General features: G+C 43.7%; 1 protein-coding gene across 1 annotated transcript in view; it reads right to left on the reverse strand.

Annotated features, from left to right (window-relative positions):
• Positions 1–5,115: 5,115 nt before the first annotated feature.
• Positions 5,116–19,046, reverse strand: part of KCNG1 (potassium voltage-gated channel modifier subfamily G member 1) — an 85,023-nt gene continuing 71,092 nt past the window's right edge. Inside the window, exon 3 of the mRNA XM_075276819.1 lies at positions 5,116–5,899. Within this exon, the coding sequence (XP_075132920.1) occupies positions 5,141–5,899 (759 nt within the window). The 3' untranslated portion in view covers positions 5,116–5,140. The remainder of the gene's footprint in view (positions 5,900–19,046) is intronic.

The following is a 19,046-nucleotide window of genomic DNA, read 5'->3' on the forward strand; positions in this document are numbered from 1 at the left end:
TCGAGGCTTTCATAGGACACCAGGAGCATATACGTGGTATAAAAACATACAACCAGTTGAAATGACTATCCCCCTTTGGCTCTACAAACTGGATTGAGTACCATTGTGCAGACAGACTCTCCTAGTGGGAACTTTACAGCCTGTTTTCTATTATAAGGAAGATACATAGGTTCATAAAGTATATTACAAACATGTTCCCAACACAATAGAAAAAAATAAAATGGGAGTTGCACTTTAACTTTGGATGTGACTGGAATTTAAGACATGATATAATTCAATACCATTACAAAATAAGCAAAAGATTTAGAAGTCTCTTAAATTGCAGCTCAAAAGGCAGTCAAGGTTTTGTTTATGGCTTAAATAATTTCTTTTCCAGATACAGTATTAAAGGGAGTCTTCCACCACCAAAATCTCTCATAAGCCGCTGTTGTAGAGGCTGTTAGTTTCCTAGTGGAAAATACCTTATTTGTGTCAGTGTTATCTTGCTGTTGTGCATATGAATTAGAGTTGAGTTCACATGAGATATTTGGTGTTTTTCTTGATTCTTCCATTTTTATGCCTGTAGTTGTTGCACATCAAGACCTGTCAATCATGTTAGGTGGCAGTACTAGATGGTGACCACAGGTGAATATATATGCTCTGACAAACATGGCCACTTCATGGATACACCGCACTGGCCATTTCCATACAAATTAAAAGCTCATTCTCTTGGCAGCAAGACTGCATTTGGCACATAAGGGCATGCTCACATGTCACTTACCACCAGCTCCTACATCATCACATCATCAAGTGATTTAGAATTTCCTTTAATATCACTTTGGGATGATTTAGGCTAAAGCTCCATGTAGCGAGTTGTGGAAAAAAATGCTGTGGAAAAGACCGCAGTGAAAATGCACCGCTGTTTTATCCGCAGTGTTTTTCAAAAAAAGTCCACAGAGTTTTCATCTGAAGACTTTCTATTGTATTATACCTATACAGAAAACGCCAGCATTTCTGTAGTATAATTGATATGCTGCGATTTCAGCTGCAGATTTCTTTCTGCAATGGGTGGATTGAATCAGCCAGAATCTCATTAACTTTGCTGGTACGGTAAAACATAGCATTTCTACATCGCAGGGCCTTAGCCTAAAAGGAGACTGTCACCAGTGCCCAGCATATCAATTCAGCTCCAACTGCAGCAGGTTGATTCAGGTGACCCTAACCTAAGATATTACTGTTTTTGTATATGGAATAGCTGCTTACCTTTGTGAAGCAACAGCAATGCCTTCATTGTTCCAAATCTGCAACATCTTGGCAACAGAGGCAATGATTCACAAGCGGAAATCAATGGGTATCTATTTGCAGGCTGAGTTCTGGTGACAGACTCCCTTTTAGTGACACGATAGAATAAGCGTCTATATTCTAGTAACAGATTTCCTTCAAATGTGCACAAGTCTGCAGAAGACATTGCCACCCAGATTATATATATAAGCTATTATGTTGTAAATAGCTTGTGTGCAGATCTCCTGAATGATGATTGTTATGTCAAATGATAAAGTGCTTGGCGATTTACATAGTAGAAGAGGTTGGATAAAGACACAGGTCCATCAAGTCCAAACTATATCCCTACAGCATTGACTACTGTGTACATCAAAGCATAGTAACTACTGTATGTTCTTAGATTTTCTAAACTTCACAGATTGAATATGATGAGAATTGTTTCCATTATCATTAGAGTTCTCAGATTTGTGCACCATAACTCAGTTCACACTTCAAATGCAATGCTGGTTTCAATCAAATGTGCACCTTTTCAATTTTACAGTATTCTGTATATGTAAATGTATTCTAAACAGTGGAGTCACAGTGTAAATGCATTCATTGTCTTCGTTGCTCCTATTTTGCGTATATTTTATACATTAGAGTTGCAGTCCGTGGAGTCACAGTAGACATAAATTTCTTATCCATGTGACTGCTGGAGTAGCATATCAGCGCCACCGGAGGTACAGAAAAAATGTGTATTTCACCCTGGGAGAGCAGGGTGGAAGAGAAAAGTCTCTGGAAAGTTGGGTGGTTTGCAGAGAAGTGGGTTGTTAATAAGGTTAATGGTTATTTAGAAGCCAGGTTTAGTTGGAAGTTTAGAATCCAGCAAATAAGTTGGTAAACCTTCACATAATGCTCACTGTCTGGGGAAGACAGGCTGTATGAGGGGCTGTAGGACTCAGTGTGTTTGTGGAGATACTAGGTAGTAGGCTCACGGTCTTGTGGTGAGGGACACTGAATGTGTCAACCAAGAGTTTCTGTTGTACTGTGATGTACATGCTGTGTTACAGTGAAAACATAAGAATAAATCTGGTTAAGGTCATTTTGGAACCAAATTCACTGTGTTGGAGTGAGAATTTATTGCGAGTTTTCTGATGTGCTATCCATCTTGATGAAGAGATGGCGATCCCTTGAACTAAAATAACCCCCCAATTGTCACAACCTGTAGTGATCTTAGGTTACAGCTTGTTTTATATGACAGAACACTACTCACTGTTTTGCTGGTTATTAATTGATACAACCAGCAAGCTTATAGACAAACATCCCTTCCAAGACAGTTTAGTTGAGCTCCAGTAGATTTATACATCAGATGACTGAAAAGTATCCAGTGTAAAGTTGACACCTCTGAGTAGCCACTAAACCAAGAGAAAATGGCAGGAGAATTTAAGCTACAGAATTATGAATACATATTACAGTGAGTCTACCAACTCCCCCAAGCATACATAACTGTCATCAACCGTGTTTAGACTCAACAGTTATGTACAGATGTAGCAAAGTCGCTGCAGCATAATGTCTTATCACAGAAAACAAAAAAACAATGAAAAGTCATTGGAAAAACATTTTTTTCTGAATTGTGTTTCAAATTTTTATTTCCCTGCAGTTTAACCAATTTGCAAAAGTTTGGGTTAACTCAGCTATATCTGGACTCCGCTTCTGTAGATATGGAGAAAAACAACATAAATTTATTACGTATATTAAGCAGCTGGAAGTCCTTCAGCCCTGGGAGCACTGCTCAAGTGATATGGGCGATGTCATAAGCTTTCTATGCACAGAGTGGTCCAGGCTGGAGATGGTAGGGGTCTGAGGTGCACCCTCTGTCTCATTTGCATAATATAAGGAAAATGTTTGTCTTTGTACCGTGTTAGCCAGTGGGTAGGAAATATAAAAAAAATAAAAACTTGAGAGTCTTCAGTAGTTGATACCTTTTTTAATGGCTAACTAATAATGATGGTAGATTACAACGTTTCGAAGCTCTCGGCTTCTTCTTCAGGTATATCTAAAAACAATTTCTGAAGGATGCATATTTATGTACAGAGGGACACATAGGACTAGAATTCTAGGAGGGAGGGTAGAATAAGGTTATTGGTTATACAACTAAACAATTCATCAGTTTGTGATGTTCTTATCAGTTCACAGAGTGTCTTTATGGCTGGCTGTCTCAGTTCAGTGATTTCTGTAGGATGCCATGAACCCATGTGACAGATTCATCCCTTTCTCGAGAGTGTCAAACAAGGTCATAAACTTGTACTCAGAAATCCGTCTCTGTTTCCTGGATTTAAAATTCCCTCTTAAAACCAAAATTTTCATGTCATTGGTGATATTATGATCTTCACTGCTGAAATGTTTTGACACGGGAAGGTCCATTCTTTGTTCTCTAATTGTATGGTGATGTGAATTAATCCTCATTCTAAGCTTCTGGCCCGTCTCTCCAACATACAGATTTTCAGTGGAACATTTGGTGCATATTATTAAATACACCACATTAGGTGTGTTACAGGTGAACGTACCTGGGATTTTATATTCTCTGTTAGAATTTGGTATCTCTATCTTGTCGATGGTCATTATGTGAGGTCAGGTTTTGCACCTTTTCTGTCCGCATGGAAATGTTCCTGTGTTAGTTGAAGATGATAGTGAGCTGCTAAAAACCATATTCCTGAGGTTTGGTGGCTGTCTATAGCAGTAGTGGATGTAATTTGCGTGTGATTCCTCTAAGAATCTCCAGGTGTGGGTTATATGTGATGACAAGGGGCACCTGATTGTTTTCCTGTTTGGTATTGTAGTTTAATAACTCCGATCTTGGTATTCTTGGTATTCTGGTGGCCCTGGTGATTTGGTTTGGTGATCCTTCAGAAATTGTTTTTAGATATACCTGAAGAAGAAACCGAGAGCTTTGAAACGTTGTAATCTACCATTATTAGTTAGCCATTAAAAAAAGGTATCAACTACTGAAGACTATCAAGTTTTTTGATTTTTTCATTTGCATAAGACTTCAAAGTCATTTTTCTCCAGATTACCCAAAGTTACATACATAACAAAGGTGTGTTTATCACTGCAGTGCATTCTGTAACACGGTAGTGGCAACTCAATATGCTTGGGGGATGAGGTAGACTCTTTAAGATGCATTCATAATTCCTTTAAAGGAAGTCTGTCACCAGAAGCCAGCATATCAACCCATCCCCAAAGACATATATAGGTTAGAGTCACTGGAATCAAATTGTGTTCTCCCCTTGTGAATCAATGCCTACATTGTGTCTCTGCAGCAATGGCAACACCCTCATTGCTCCAAAGAGCTAATTTGCATATTGACAATAAAATCTAGGTCTCAACAACAGAGGCATGGAGTCACACCTTTTGATTTAGGTGACTCTAAACTATCTGGGTTTTGGGGACTGACGCCCTTTAAGACAATAAAATGGGTGGTAATTTAGGATCAATTGAAGAGACAGAAAAAAATAGAATGGATTTGAATTTACAAAGTGACTCAACTTTTTATGCATTTTCACATATACACAAACACACACACACATATAGTGTGTGTGTGTGTGTGTGTGTGTGTGTGTGTGTGTGAAGACTTTAATCTTTGTGTTTGGATTACATTGAATATTGGTAAATTATGACAGTTCATCTCAAAAAAGAGGAAACAACTTCCATAAGCAGGAAATGCGTTGGACAGTTGTTTTTATTGACCATGTGAGCGGAGTACCTGGCAATAATCAGTATCACCATTGGAAGCAGCAGATGTGACTCTTAGTTTCCAAAGCAAGTGGACAATCTCCTAACTGTTTAGATCGTTCATAAACCATTACTCCAGCTCTAGCTATGTATTCTGTGTTGTACCATATCAGTCCTTTGCCTCAGATGATGCACTATCAGAAACAATGTCACTTCCACGTGACAGGTTGCCAAGCTGAGTCTTGTTCAGCAGCTGAGCCCTCCGGCAAATCATTCTCTCCTGTTCCTGTTTCAGCTCCACGTATGATCGTGAGAAGGTATGGAAGATAGATGTCACTGGAAAGGCCATCAGTAAAATTCCACTCAGAATGCTACTGAGTGCTACCACCTGACCTGGTATGCTCCTGGGCACCATATCACCATAGCCAACGGTAGTCATAGTGATTACTGCCCACCAATAGCAAGCAGGGATACTAGTGAACTCCTGAGAGTCTGCCATCTCGTTCTCAATCAAGTACAACAAGGGAGCAAAAAGGGCAATGGCTACACAGAGGAAAAGCAGCAATAGACCAAATTCACGGGTGCACCGTCTGGCAGTAAGGCCCAATGTCTGCAGACCCAGTGAATGCCTGGCAAGGCGCATAACATACAGAATCCTCAAGGCACGAAGTATGCGCAGTACAAGGCCTACTTTATCCAGATAAATGTTCCCTGATCCTGGTTTCTTCTGGCCCACAGATGTGTTGTCCACGACCAGTGTGATGTAGTAAGGCAGAATGGCCACAATGTCTATGAGGTTCAGAGGCTGCCTCAGAAATGTAAACTTGCTGGGAGCTTGAATGAATCTCAAGATAAACTCAAGAGAGAACCAACCCACACAAACCGACTCCACTATGAAGATGTTATAGCACATGCTGGAACATTCACCCTGCAAAGAACAAAGAAACAGTCAGAAAACAGAGAAAGATACCGTGTAAGAATTACCAAACATAAGTAATGAAGCATACTGCCATTACAGGGGCTCTAGGTGCTTACTAATAGTTACTGTGCGGTAACACTGACATAGCGGCAGATTCTTATCTTTTATGGACCAGTCTTGGTTGCATTCAACTATGTGACATTATTTTGACAAATCTGAGAGAATTCTGAATAAAACCAGATACTCGGACAACCTCTGGGTCAGTAGATAGTCAACATCAAAAATAACAGCCACATGTAGACATATATACGTAAGTGAAAGCACTAATGGATTACAGGTTTTTCCTTTCTTACTGACTGTGGGGTAGCCTGCAAAGAGCAATGCCGGTAATGAGGAAAAGCCGCTAATCAATCGTAAGTGAAAGAATCAGCAACCTCATCCTAGACTTACAGCGCTACATCGTACATTACAAGGTAACACCTTTCTTGTCGCATTTTCACACTTTTAAGTAGCAGGACCACAGCAGCCATTAACTATAAAAAAAAATAAGAAATGTGTAATTGTTGTGAATTAGATGTTGTCCTTGATTGGATTCAAACTCAGAACCCAATACTGCAAGGTAACAATGCTAACCACTGGGCCACCATACTGCCTGATAGGCCAGATGAGTGATAAGTCACTTTGTCTGTATCCCTAAATCTTTTTCACAAGTGCGACACTTCGGGCCTTAGATTCCGAGCAATTGATCGAGTTCCATCGGGCCCACGGGCTGGTCAATGGAAGAAGAGGGTAGCTCAGCTGGAGAGCCAGTGGAATTTCAGACTCTGCACTGTTTCTCCCAAAGTTCTCAACGACAGCGTAAGTTTTGCGCCTTTTCTTTAAAATATTAAGAGAATTGTCTATTTGTCTTTGGAATGCTTTTTAGGTTTGATGACCTTATTGGTCTGGTGTATTGGATGCACTAAGTATGGATTTCTTGTCTGGAATATTTTTAATAGTTTTTATTACTTTACTAATTGTTTTGTCTTATTTGTTCCATTTACAGTTTTTTTTCGGGATTGCTTTCGTCTCTCCAAATTTGTACCCCCAAAAGAAAAAAAATGTATAAAACTTAACCTTAAATATATCTGATTAAAATGTTAATATCCACTTTTGGCCCCCTGCTATAAATGTTTTCTCTGGGTTCTAATAACATAAACCCTATTCAAGGTCACCATTCACTCTGTGATATGATTGCATGAGCAGTATATCATATGGAGACTAGCAGGTGGTTAGGGTCGTCTCAACGACAAATATCAGACTAGCTGGCACAGATATAGTTTTATAGGTAGGAGATATCAATATCCTGCTGTGATTTAGAATTAGGCACTATAATTTACTCTGGTTTGGGGTGGAACAAGGGAATCGGCAGGTGAGCTAAAACTGGTCTGAACTAGTACATGGGAATTAGCACATAATTAACTTGGGCTATCAGTGTGACACTCACCTAGGAGTTCTTGTTAGGGGTTAATCTGCTGGAAGAATAGGCTGAAGATGACGCTGCTGACGAAGATGAAGGCGGCGCTGGAGAGAGTTCTCTTGCAGCATTGGGGATTCCCCCAGTGCTGTCTGAGCGCTGGGGCCTGCCCTGAGTGCTGCGAGAGAGCTAATTTGCATACTGACAAGAACCAGGATTGTAGGCGAACGGCGGCACGGAGAAGACAACGAAAGGTAAGAGAAGAATAGCCTTTCTTAAAGCTATTCCGACGTGGTACCTAGAAAAAATTGTGTGTGAATGATAGGATCCCTTTAAAATCACAAACACAATTATTACATGCAGATTTCATCAGCTACATGTATGTGTATGTAGACAAGAGAAAGTGATATGTTCCTTTCAATGTCATCTAGTTATCATTGTTAAGCAATGGGGGTAGTGCTCTCAAAGTATATAAAGTGTGGGTTCAAGTGTATGATAGAGTCAAACATACAGCCCCCCAACATAGATAATGATCAAAGAGTCCCAAATTTTGTATTTTATACTAGTACTAATACAACTGCGGTGGCACTGTACACGTCACATCAGCCAACATACATAAGCATAAGTTGCTCACACTCTTCCTAGGTCCATGATGGTCTGTATTTTCTATTTCAAGATGTCCCAACCATTCTTGGTCCCCAGCATGACATCCCGCCAGCATGGCATCCTCTTGGTCTTCACTCCTAGTCACTAGCAAGGCTCCCTCTTAAATCCCTGGTCTCCGAAATGACTTGCCCTCTAAGTCCAGAGTCCTAGCATGGCTCCCCTCCAATTCCTAGATCCTAGTATTGCTACCCTCTCTACTTTTTTCTTTCACTACTAACCTTGATAATAGTTATTGACTTTTCACTGACCAAAATCCAGATCTCTAAGTCTCATCTGAGCGAATACTATTCAAAATTCCCTTTTTTCGAATAGCACGCACCCATAGGAATGAATGGACGCAGCCAGCATGCAGGGGGTTAAGCCGCCGGCTGCGTCTGCATGCTGGCCACTTCCATTCATTCCTATAGGTGCGTGCTATTCAAAATGGGAGTTTCGAATAGCACTCGCTCATCTCTAAGAGCCTCAATAATATCCATTCTGTGGTGAGGCTTTATGAAACTCATCTGTTTTACATTTCCCTGGGTTATCCTGGCAAAATAAGGGCTGAAGGCTCATTTGTTTAGCTATTTTGCAGGCTTCTTAGTAGCATGTTACATTTGTGTGGTTTTTTTTTTAAAAGGGGTTCCTGAAAATTTACAGAGAGAAGTGGGAGGAATGCAAAATCATTCACAAAAAGGGGTAGATATTGTCCCAGCTACCATATTTTTGGACTACAAGACACACCACAGATATAGACAACAAAAATAGGAAAATATTACTTTCATTTTGATGCTGATTAAAACTTTTTGGGTGGTCAAAGGAAGTGGAGAGGTCAGTGTCACTCATTTTACTGGTCTAGTCTAGTGGCGCCTTTGTTGATATTCCAGGGTAGGTGACTTAGTGTGTTCTCATTGTTTGACCTCTATAGCAATCTTCTGTGGTACATGTAAGTAAATGTCTCTCCTGTTATGTTTCCCAATATTGCTCAGTAGTATCTGATTGTCCTACTTTAGCCATTTTGCTTTACTGTATGTGATTTTTATGATTTAAAGTTTTTTTTTGACATATGACATTATGCACATAGAGCTCTGCAGTAAACATACAAACACAATTCTGTAGTACGCACTATATTCAAGTAAAGCCCTGTAGCACGCACGCACGCACACTCTGCTGCTACGGCAGTATATAGTTGTATGAGGGGGAGGGCTGTGTTCTCACACAGTCTTGTTCATGCTGAAATAAATGTTCAGATTCCTTTTCTTTCTTTCTTTCTTTCTTTCTTTCTTTCTTTCTTTCTTTCTTTCTTTCTTTCTTTCTTTCTTTCTTTCTTTCTTTCTTTCTTTCTGATCTGACATCAGGACTTTCTCTGATCAGGTAAAGATCTTTATCAGTGCTGTTTATTATCATTAGCAAAGAGGTGGTTATGAGTGAGACACTTTCTAGCAAGGTTCTTTTTTGCCAAGTAGTGTGTCTTATATTCTGAAAAATAAAAGGAAGAAGAAGGTTTCTGAACTTGATGGATGACACCCAGGAGTTTTTATATAGACCCCCGACAGGTCTATTTGGGACACGAAGTAACCCATAAATCCTTATGAACTTGTAGTTTTGTCTCAGAACATTTTAGGCAAATATTGTCTTAAATAGGCAACTTTGTGCATACTCCCCAGTAAAAACAAAACAAAAAACAAGTTTGCTAGAATTCTTAATGAAAAATCAGGAGAGTCTTGGCAAATTTGGAACTGCTGCCAACTATGTGTGTTTGCATGAAGAGCAGTGGCGGATCCAGGGTTTGCTTTTATGTTGACTCCGCCCATTCTCATTCATTTTTCATGTGATTCCACACAGTATAATCCTCCTACAGTCACCCGTAAATTATATGTCCCCCCCTCCATCTATCCCCATTTTCATATACACCCTTCATCTACCCCTAGTTTCATGTCCCCCCCCTCTATCTGTCCCCAGTTTCATGCCATTCTCCACCTTTATCTGCCCACAGTTTCATGTCCCCCCCCCGTCTCTGCCCCAGTGTCATGCTGTTCTCCCCCCCTCTATCTGCCCCAGTGTCATGCCGTTCTCCCTCCGTTCATCTGCCCCAGTGTCATACTGTTCTCACACACACTCACCTTCCCTCGTTCCCCCACAGCTCTCTCCCTCATACACATATTGTAGGCGCGATGTGACATCATCACATCGCAACTACAAATGCCGGAGCTCAGCGTTAAAACAGGAGCTGAGCTGTGACAGCTCCTGCTTTAAACGCCCATGTATTCAGCTCATCGGCGTCCGTAGGACGCTGATGAGTTTGAAATCGGGACATGCTGACCCAGGGCCGGCTCCAGGTTTTTATGGGCCCTTGGGCGACAGAGCCTCAGAGGGCCCCCTTGTAAAGGAGGCGGGGGAGTCGAGACACTGTGTGTCGCAGATGAAGCGAGTGATGTCATGCAGGAGTGTGGCGTCACCAACGCCATACCTCCTAATTTTTAATGAGTAGAAAGAGGGGTAAAATGTGCGGCGTGCTCTGCGTGCCGCGGCAAATTTGGCTCCACTCACTTTTATGTTGATTCCACCCATTCTCATTCATTTATCATGTGCTCCCACACAGTATAATCCTCCTACAGTCACCCGTAAATTATATGCCCCCCCTCCATCTCTCCCCCAGCTTCATATACACCCTTCCTCTGTCCCCAGTTTCATGTCCCCCCTCCATCTCTGTCCCCAGTTTCATCACGTTCTCCCCCTTCATCTGCTCACAGTTTAATGTCCCCCGTCTCTGCCCCAGTGTCATGCTGTTCCCCCCTCCCCTTCATTTTCCCCCCAGTTTCATTGGGCCCCCTTCATCTCTGTCCCCAGTTTCATGCCGTTCTCTCTCCACCCCTTCATCTTCCCCAGTGTCATGCCGTTCCCCCCTCCCCTTCATTTGCCCCCCAGTTTCATTGGGCCCCCTCCACCTCTGTCCCCAGTTTCATGCCGTTCTCTCCCCACCTCCTTCATCTTCCCCAGTGTCATGCCGTTCCCCCCTCCCCTTCATTTGCCCCCCAGTTTCATTGGGCCCCCTCCTTCTCTGTCTCCAGTTTCATGCCGTTCTCTCCCCACCCCCTTCATCTTCCCCAGTGTCATGCCGTTCCCCCCCTCCCCTTCATTTGCCCCCCAGTTTCATGGGCCCCCTTCATTATGTTCCACCTTAATATTTAATACAAAACAAACACTTACACTCACCTTCTATCACTCACCTTCCATCGCTCCCCCGACGCTCCTCTCTTTCACTCCAGTCACATACGCGATGCAGGAGCTGTGACCTCAGCTTCTGCTTAGCTACGGCCCGGCTTGCGTGTGTAGGCGCGATGTGATGACGTCATCGCGCCTACACACGCAAGCCGGGCTGGAGCTTTAAAGCAGGAGCTGAGGTCACAGCTCCTGCTTTAATCGCGTATGTATTCCAGCTCATCGGCGGACGGACGCCGATGAGCTGAAATCGTGACAGGCAAGTGCCGGGGGGCCCCCAGAGGCTCTGTGGGCCCCGGCACTTGCCCGACTGCCGAGCTGACTGGGACCATTTTGTTAGGGCGGGGCCCCGGGCGGTTGCCCGGCTCGCCCGGCCCTGGATCCGCCCCTGATGAAGAGTAACATTATTTCTGCCTATTTTATTAAGATAAGATAAGATAATCCTTTAATAGTCCCACAGTGGGGAAATTTCAGTGTGTTTCAGCTGCATAGTAATACAGATACATGGTAATACACAGTAAATATTACAGAAGTAGTAGACACACATATGCTGAGAAAGATATACTAGGAGTCCATAGCAGCTTAGGAACAGAGAAGAAAGGAGGAGGACAATCATAATCATTAGTTCTCTGTGCGGAGTGATCTTCGCTTGGTCTGATGTAGATTATACAGCCTGGTCGCGGTTGGAAGGAAGGACTTGCGATAGCGCTCCTTCTCACACTTGGGGTGAAGCAGACGGTCACTTACAGTGCTGCCAAGTCCCATCAGGGTCCCATACATGGGGTGGGATTTGTTCTCCCGCATGGAGGTCACCACAGACAGTATCCTTACCCACCACCTGTACTGGGTCCAAGGGGCTCCCCAGGACAGAGCTGGCCCTCCTGATCAGCCTGTCAAGTCTATTTCTGTCCCTGGTTGATATACTGCTCCCCCAGCAGGCTACACCGAAAAAGATGGCTGAGGCAACCACAGAGTTGAAGAAGGCCCTAAGAAGTGTCCCCTGGACTTCAAAGGCCCTCAGCCTCCTGAGCAGGTAGAGTCTGCTGTGGCCCTTTCTGTGCAGTGCCTCCAGGTGATCAGCCCAGTCTAGTTTATTATTGAGGAGCACACCCAGGTACTTATAGGTCCTGACTAACTCAATGCATGTCCCCTGGATCTCCACTGGGGTCGGAGCACCTCTCCGTTTACTAAAGTCCACCACCATCTCCTTGGTCTTCCCAGCATTAATCCTGAGCTGGTTCCGCTGGCACCATTCAACAAAATCCCGGTTTAAGTCCCTGAATTCCCTATCGTCGCCATCAGTGATAAGGCCGACTATAGCAGAGTCATCGGAGTACTTCTGTAAGTAACAGCTGGAGGAGTTGTGCCTAAAGTCAGCAGTGTACAGTGTGAAGAGAAATGGGGCAAGAACTGTACCTTGTGGTGCCCCCGTACTACAGATCACAGTGTCAGACACACAGTCCCGGGCTCTCACATACTGAGGGCGGTTTGTCAGGTAGTCTAGGATCCAGTTGGACAGGTGATGGTCCACACCACCAAGGTTCAGCTTCTCCCTCAGTAGCCCTGGCTGAATGGTGTTGAACGCACTGGAGAAATCAAAGAACATTATTCTCACAGTGTTCCCTGGTTTCTCCAGGTGAGAGAGAGCTCTATGAAGAAGGTGGATGATGGCATCATCTACCCCAATGCCTGGCCGGTAGGCAAACTGGAGGGGGTCCAGAGCGGAGCTCACTAGGGGGCGTAGGTGTATCAGGACCAGTCTCTCTAGGACCTTCATCAGGTGGGATGTCAGTGCTACGGGTCGGTAGTCATTGTAGCCCATCGGGTTGGGTTTCTTTGGGACTGATACCACACAAGATGTTTTCCACAGTTGAGGTACCACTCCCAGCTTTAGACTCATATTGTACATGTGCGTAATAATACCACACAGCTGGTCACTGCACATTTTAAGAACTCTTGCGCTTATCCCATCGGGTCCGCCGGCCTTGTCTGCCTTAATTCTCTTAATTTCCCGACATACCAGAGACTCCTTGAGGATCAGACATTTGGATTGCGATTTACTGCCAGTCGGTGGGGGTTGGGTCTTGGTGTGTGAGGGGAAGGGGGTTGCTTGTGAGGGGGGAGTTGGTTTGGAGTCGAATCTATTGAAGAACAGATTAAGCTCATTAAGCCACTTCCTGTCTCCTTCAATCTGATGAGCTGCCATTTGTTGTTGTTTATGTCCGGATATCACCTTCAGGCTGTCCCAGACCTTTGAGACTCTACCCTCCCCCATCTGTAGTTCCATCTTCCGCCTGTAGTTGGCTTTTCCTTCTCTGATCAGTTGTCTTAGTTGTTTCTGCACCGCCCCCAGGCCATTTTTGTCCCCAGACCTAAAAATTCGCTTTTTCTCCTTAAGAAGAGTTTTAATCTCAGAGTTGATCCATGGTTTGTTATTGGAGAAACACCTCACCTTCCTAGTTGGTACCGTGCTGTCCACACAGAAATTAATGTAGTCCGTTATGCAGTGTGTGAGTCCCTCAATGTCCTCTGGAAATGAGTCTTGAAATACTTCCCATAGAGTTATATTAAAACAGTCCTTTAGAGACTCGACACTTCCCTCTGACCAAATCTTCACTGTACGGGTAACCGCCGGTTCTCTGCGCACCAGTGGAGTGTATGTGGGTCGCAGATGTACCAGGTTGTGATCTGATCTGCCTAGGGGTGGTAGGGCAGATGAGTTATATGCATCCCTTACATTGGCAAAGAGCAAGTCCAGTGTTTTGCTGTCTCTTGTATGGCAGGTTACATACTGGGTGAAGCCTGGTAGAGTGGATGCTGGGGAGACGTGGTTGAAGTCTCCAGACACTAGGAGCAGGGCATGGGGGTGAGATGATTGCAGATCGCTCACAACCGCATGGAGGACCTCACAGGCAGAGTCAGCTTTAGCAGAGGGGGGGACATAGGCAGCTAGTACGATAACATGTGATAGTTCCCTTGGCAGGTAGTAAGGTCTCATGCTCACGGCTAGCAGTTCAATATCCTTTCCACACATTTGTTTCTTAACTACAACATGTCCTGGATTACACCATCTCTCATTCACAAATATTGCGACCCCTCCTCCCTTGAGCTTACCGCTCTCCAGTGTTCTGTCCGCACGAAGAAGTTTGAAGCCCACCAAGGAGGCGAGTGTGTCCGGAGTGATTTCAGTAAGCCAAGTCTCTGTAAAAACCATCATACTGCACTCACGAAACTCCTGTTGATGTCTGGTCAGTGCTGTCAGTTCATCCATTACTTGTATTCTGTATTTTTTTAAACACTTTTCTGCTCTCTGGACTCTATTTCTAGTTCTCAGTTGTTCAAGCTAGTGGGTGGAGCAGGGCCAATTCTAAGTATTCTGCTACCGGATGCTCCTATAGCCAGCTACTGACCTGCACCACATAGAAAAGCTCATTACAGCAGGTATTTCTCTTGGTAGAAGGAAGGATGGACAGAGCACAGCTGAAGCCTTTACCTCTTCTCTCTTCCACCTCCTAGCAGAAGGGAACAGACATTTATTCAAAATATGCAAATAGATAGTCTGGAAAACTGAGGACGGCTCTGTCGCTCCAAACTACTGTACCCCACACTGCTTTAACACCAGTGCAAATGGGAGTACAAAAGTCCAGGTGAGATTTCAGCAGGGCTCTCTGGCTTTGTCACTCAAACAACGGAGGAAGGTTTATTAGTGCAGGGCGGTGCATAGTAGTTTGGAGCAATGATCCTCAGTGCTCCAGATTGCTAATTTGCATATTCTGAAATAAATTAATATATCAGCAATGAAGGAGCTGATTTTCATGAGGAAAAAGGCGTTCTATTCAGGTGAGACTGACCTATGTGTGTTCCTGGTTTATTATGATATAAGCTGGTGACAGACTTCATTTAATGGAGTTATGCAGTTTCTGTTATTAGTGGCCTATTCTTAGGATAGGACATCAGTATTATTGGGCATTCACATGTGTTACGCACGTTAAACCCATTGAAGTCAATGGGATTCTGTTTTGCAGCGCTGATTCTTACACAAGTTATCGTGCAAGAACCAGTGCCGCGTTACACCGTGTGAATGCCCCCTTAGATCTGCAGGCGTCTGAGACCCAGGCCCCCCCGGATCAGCTGCACTGCGGCAGTGTGTTTCTCAGTATTGTTTACATGCTGACCTGAGCAAAACTTGAATGGGACAATACTGCAGGATCAAAACCTGCCGCTACAGTTTGTACAGAAAGTGAGTAGAATAGCTCCCAGCATGTAAACATGGGGCTTTAGCCTTAAGTGGACAAGGACTCATAGTATAGACTGCTTCCCTGTATTAGTAGCTTTCACTATATTTAAGTTTACATAAAGCAAAAATGAGACAGTATTATTGTTAGTAATATTTGGACACAATGGTAAAAGAAATATCTATTAGTATGAGGAGAGACTGAGATTTTGCACATCTCACCCCAGTGATCATGCACATGGCAGGGACATATATAGGATTATTTTATCCTTGTCAATATTTGACATGTAATTCATTTCTTTACAGTCAGATAAGACCTGTGGCTATAGAGGTCAGTGAGTGTGTACATGTGATTAAATATGATTAATGTTCATATCAAATTTCCTATGCCTTGTTCGATGTGTTAGTGATATAACCTTTGTAGGCTGCTCATTGATTGCAACCTCCATACTAAAGGCTGAAGGACATCAGGTCACATCACTGCACATATCATCTTAGGCAGGATGGTTTACAGAAAGTTCAGTGTAATGTCATATCATTTATCAATATCTCAGGGTTCAGGCAAAATTATTTCTTATTAAAATACTGGTATATTTACATCACATCACAGCTAAAGTGCAACCCAACCCTCCCCCCAATTCTAAAGAGACACGTTTTTGGCTTACAGCTGCCTGATAAAAATACAGCTATGTTTTATTGCACCACTGTAGACCTTTCTTTTTCTTTTTCTTTACAGACATCTAAATACTTCTGTGTTAATAAAATTATTATTATTAAATTCAGATTTATGGCCCCTAAAATCCAATAGGTAATTATGTAAATACTGATACTTGGTGACTAAGGCAATGGCCATCACACACAATCTGACATCTCTGGTGTTTAATATGCTGTTCTAGCCACATACTGTAAGGGTAAAATTAGGGGTCACCTTAGGTTATGTGAAATATACATATATTGCACTTATACAGACATGTTGTAAATTCCTTGTGCTTTATAGAAGTGGAATAAACAAATTATATGTGTAGTTTACAGCGGATTCAACACATATTCCACATATACAGTGTAAACAGGCAGATGGTAAAGTGGTAGAGGGCAGGTACATTCCACTGAGATGGTTAGTATCTACAAGGTGACTGGCTGGAGTATGGGACCAGGAGTTAGGTGTTGTTGTAAACTCAGGCCGATACTCCAGTCCTGGGTTTTGCTGGCTGACTCAAGTGGTCAGCTATAAAAGCACTGAGGTTGCCCATGGGAAGGGGGTGTGGTCGTCTCTTGGAGGAGAAACCTGTTGTACACACTGCCCTGTGTGTGTGTCTGGAGGATAAAACCTTAAAACTCACCTTGTGTGTGGGTGAGGAAAGCCTGAGGACTTACCTTCTTTACATCCTGAAGTAAGGACTGTTTTGTTGTTTCATTTTTGTACCCTGCTGAAGAAAGCTCCTTTATGTTATCCTTATGCTGAAGAAAGCTGTTTTTGATTTACATTCTGTGGACTGTGTGAATTGCCTCCAATAAAACTGACTACAACTGAGAGCTGATATCCTTGCCTCCGTGTGATTGACCTAGCAACTTACCTTCTCTGAAGGTCCCGCATTTACATATGGTGGAGGATGCGGGCAGAGACTGTTGCTAGGGGCAACCACGTGTGGGAGTTAAAGTTTCCAAGCTGTGAATGTCCTGGGTGAAGGCGGCGACTGCAATAAAGCCAAACACTGAGACCATGGACGAGTTGGTCAAACAGTTGGTGCTGGCCAATGCGCATCAGCAGCGTTCCATGGAGGCAGCTGAGAGACGGCAGCAGGAGACCAATTACTTGCTAGTGGAGCAATTGGCAGCTCTCACAAAAATGGTGACTGCACAGCAAGTGGTGTCTGCAAAGGCTACAAGTTCGGTGAGTGATGTCCGGAAAAAAATACAGACTACACTACAGAAAATGACTGCTGAGGATGATGTGGAGGCGTATCTAACTGTCTTTGAACGGGTTGCAGACAGAGAGCAATTGCCTGTGGAAGAGTGGGCTGAAATACTGGCTCCATACCTGACAGGTGAGCCACAAAAAGCCTATTATGATCTCTCTGTGCAGGACTCCAAAGACTACAGCAAACTAAAGGCTGAAATACTCGCTCACTTGGGGGTCAGTCTAGCAGTCCAGGCCCAGCGAGTACATCAATGGACTTTTTGCCAAGAAAAGCCCCCACGCTCACAGATGTATGATCTCTTCCACCTGATTCGTAAATGGTTAAAACCAGAGACTCTTACACCTGAGGAGATGGTGGAAAGGGTGGCAATGGATCGCTATATACGTGCCCTTCCTGTGCCAGTGCAGCGCTGGGTTGTGCAGGGAAACCCACAAGGTGCAGACAGTCTGGTGGACCTGGTGGAGAGATATTCCACTGCTGAGAACTTTGTCTTGTGGCCAAGTAAGGAGAAATCTCCTCTGGTTAACCCCAAAGTTCACGCTGAACCCAGTAAAAGGGGGTATAAACCAGGGGGAGAGCGGAGACAGATACCTTTGGAAAAAAAAATGGAAGAGCTGAAAGTCCCTTCTAAAATGCAGCCACACCAAATAGTCTGCTGGAGGTGTCATACACCAGGGCACATAGCAGCACATTGCTCTGTGAATACAGAGCCCATGGACTGTAGTGTGGCTCACCGCTATTCCCTGTTTGCACACCCTGTCTGCAGTGCCACACCATCTCATCCTGACAGAACACAGATGTGCCAGGTGTCTGTCAATGGGGACATTGTAACTGCGCTTCTGGACTCAGGAAGTCTGGTAACCCTTGTTAGAGAAGGACTTTCCCATGTATTGTGTGTCCCTGGAAAAGGGATGGGAGTGAAATGTGTACATGGGGACATCAAAGACTATCCTGTGGCTCAAGTGTTTATAGAGACTGTGTGTGGTAATGTCTCCCACAAAGTGGGCCTGGTAAAAAATTTGTTGTATGAAATGATAATAGGACAGGACTTTCCTCTGTTTTGGGAACTCTGGGAGAGAGTGACATCTTCCCCTGTTACTGAGCCTACCAAGGTTGAAAGTGTGTCTCCAAGGGCTGAACAGGTGCAAGACGGTTTACACTCTAACTTGTTGGAGAAAAACAGTCCTGCACCTGACAATTTTCCTCTAGCAGTTATGGTAGGAGATGAGGCTGAGTCTGCAGACTCTGAATCAGCCTTGCCAGACCTTGAGGTGTCAAGGGTTAATTTTGGGACTGCACAGTTGCAAGACCCTACCTTAAAAACTGCATTAGAAAATGTGACTGTTCTAGAGGGTGTTCCCCAGGAGCCAGGGGCCGATCAGAGGTATCCTTTCTTTGAGGTACATAACAATCTGTTGTATCGTGTTACTAAAGCTAATAATGAGATTGTGGAACAGTTACTGGTGCCAAAGCCCTACAGAAAAATGGTGTTAGACCTGGCTCATTCTCATGTATTAGGGGGACACCTAGCTTCAGATAAGACCAGGGAACGGGTCTTTCAGAGGTTCTATTGGCCAGGATGTTATAAAGACATTGAAAATTACTGTCGGTCTTGTCCCACTTGCCAACTGAATGCTCCTGTGTCTCATTTCAGGAGCCCTTTAGTACCTTTACCCATCA

Source organism: Leptodactylus fuscus, chromosome 6 (assembly GCF_031893055.1).
Source record: "Leptodactylus fuscus isolate aLepFus1 chromosome 6, aLepFus1.hap2, whole genome shotgun sequence".
NCBI lineage: Eukaryota > Metazoa > Chordata > Amphibia > Anura > Leptodactylidae > Leptodactylus > Leptodactylus fuscus.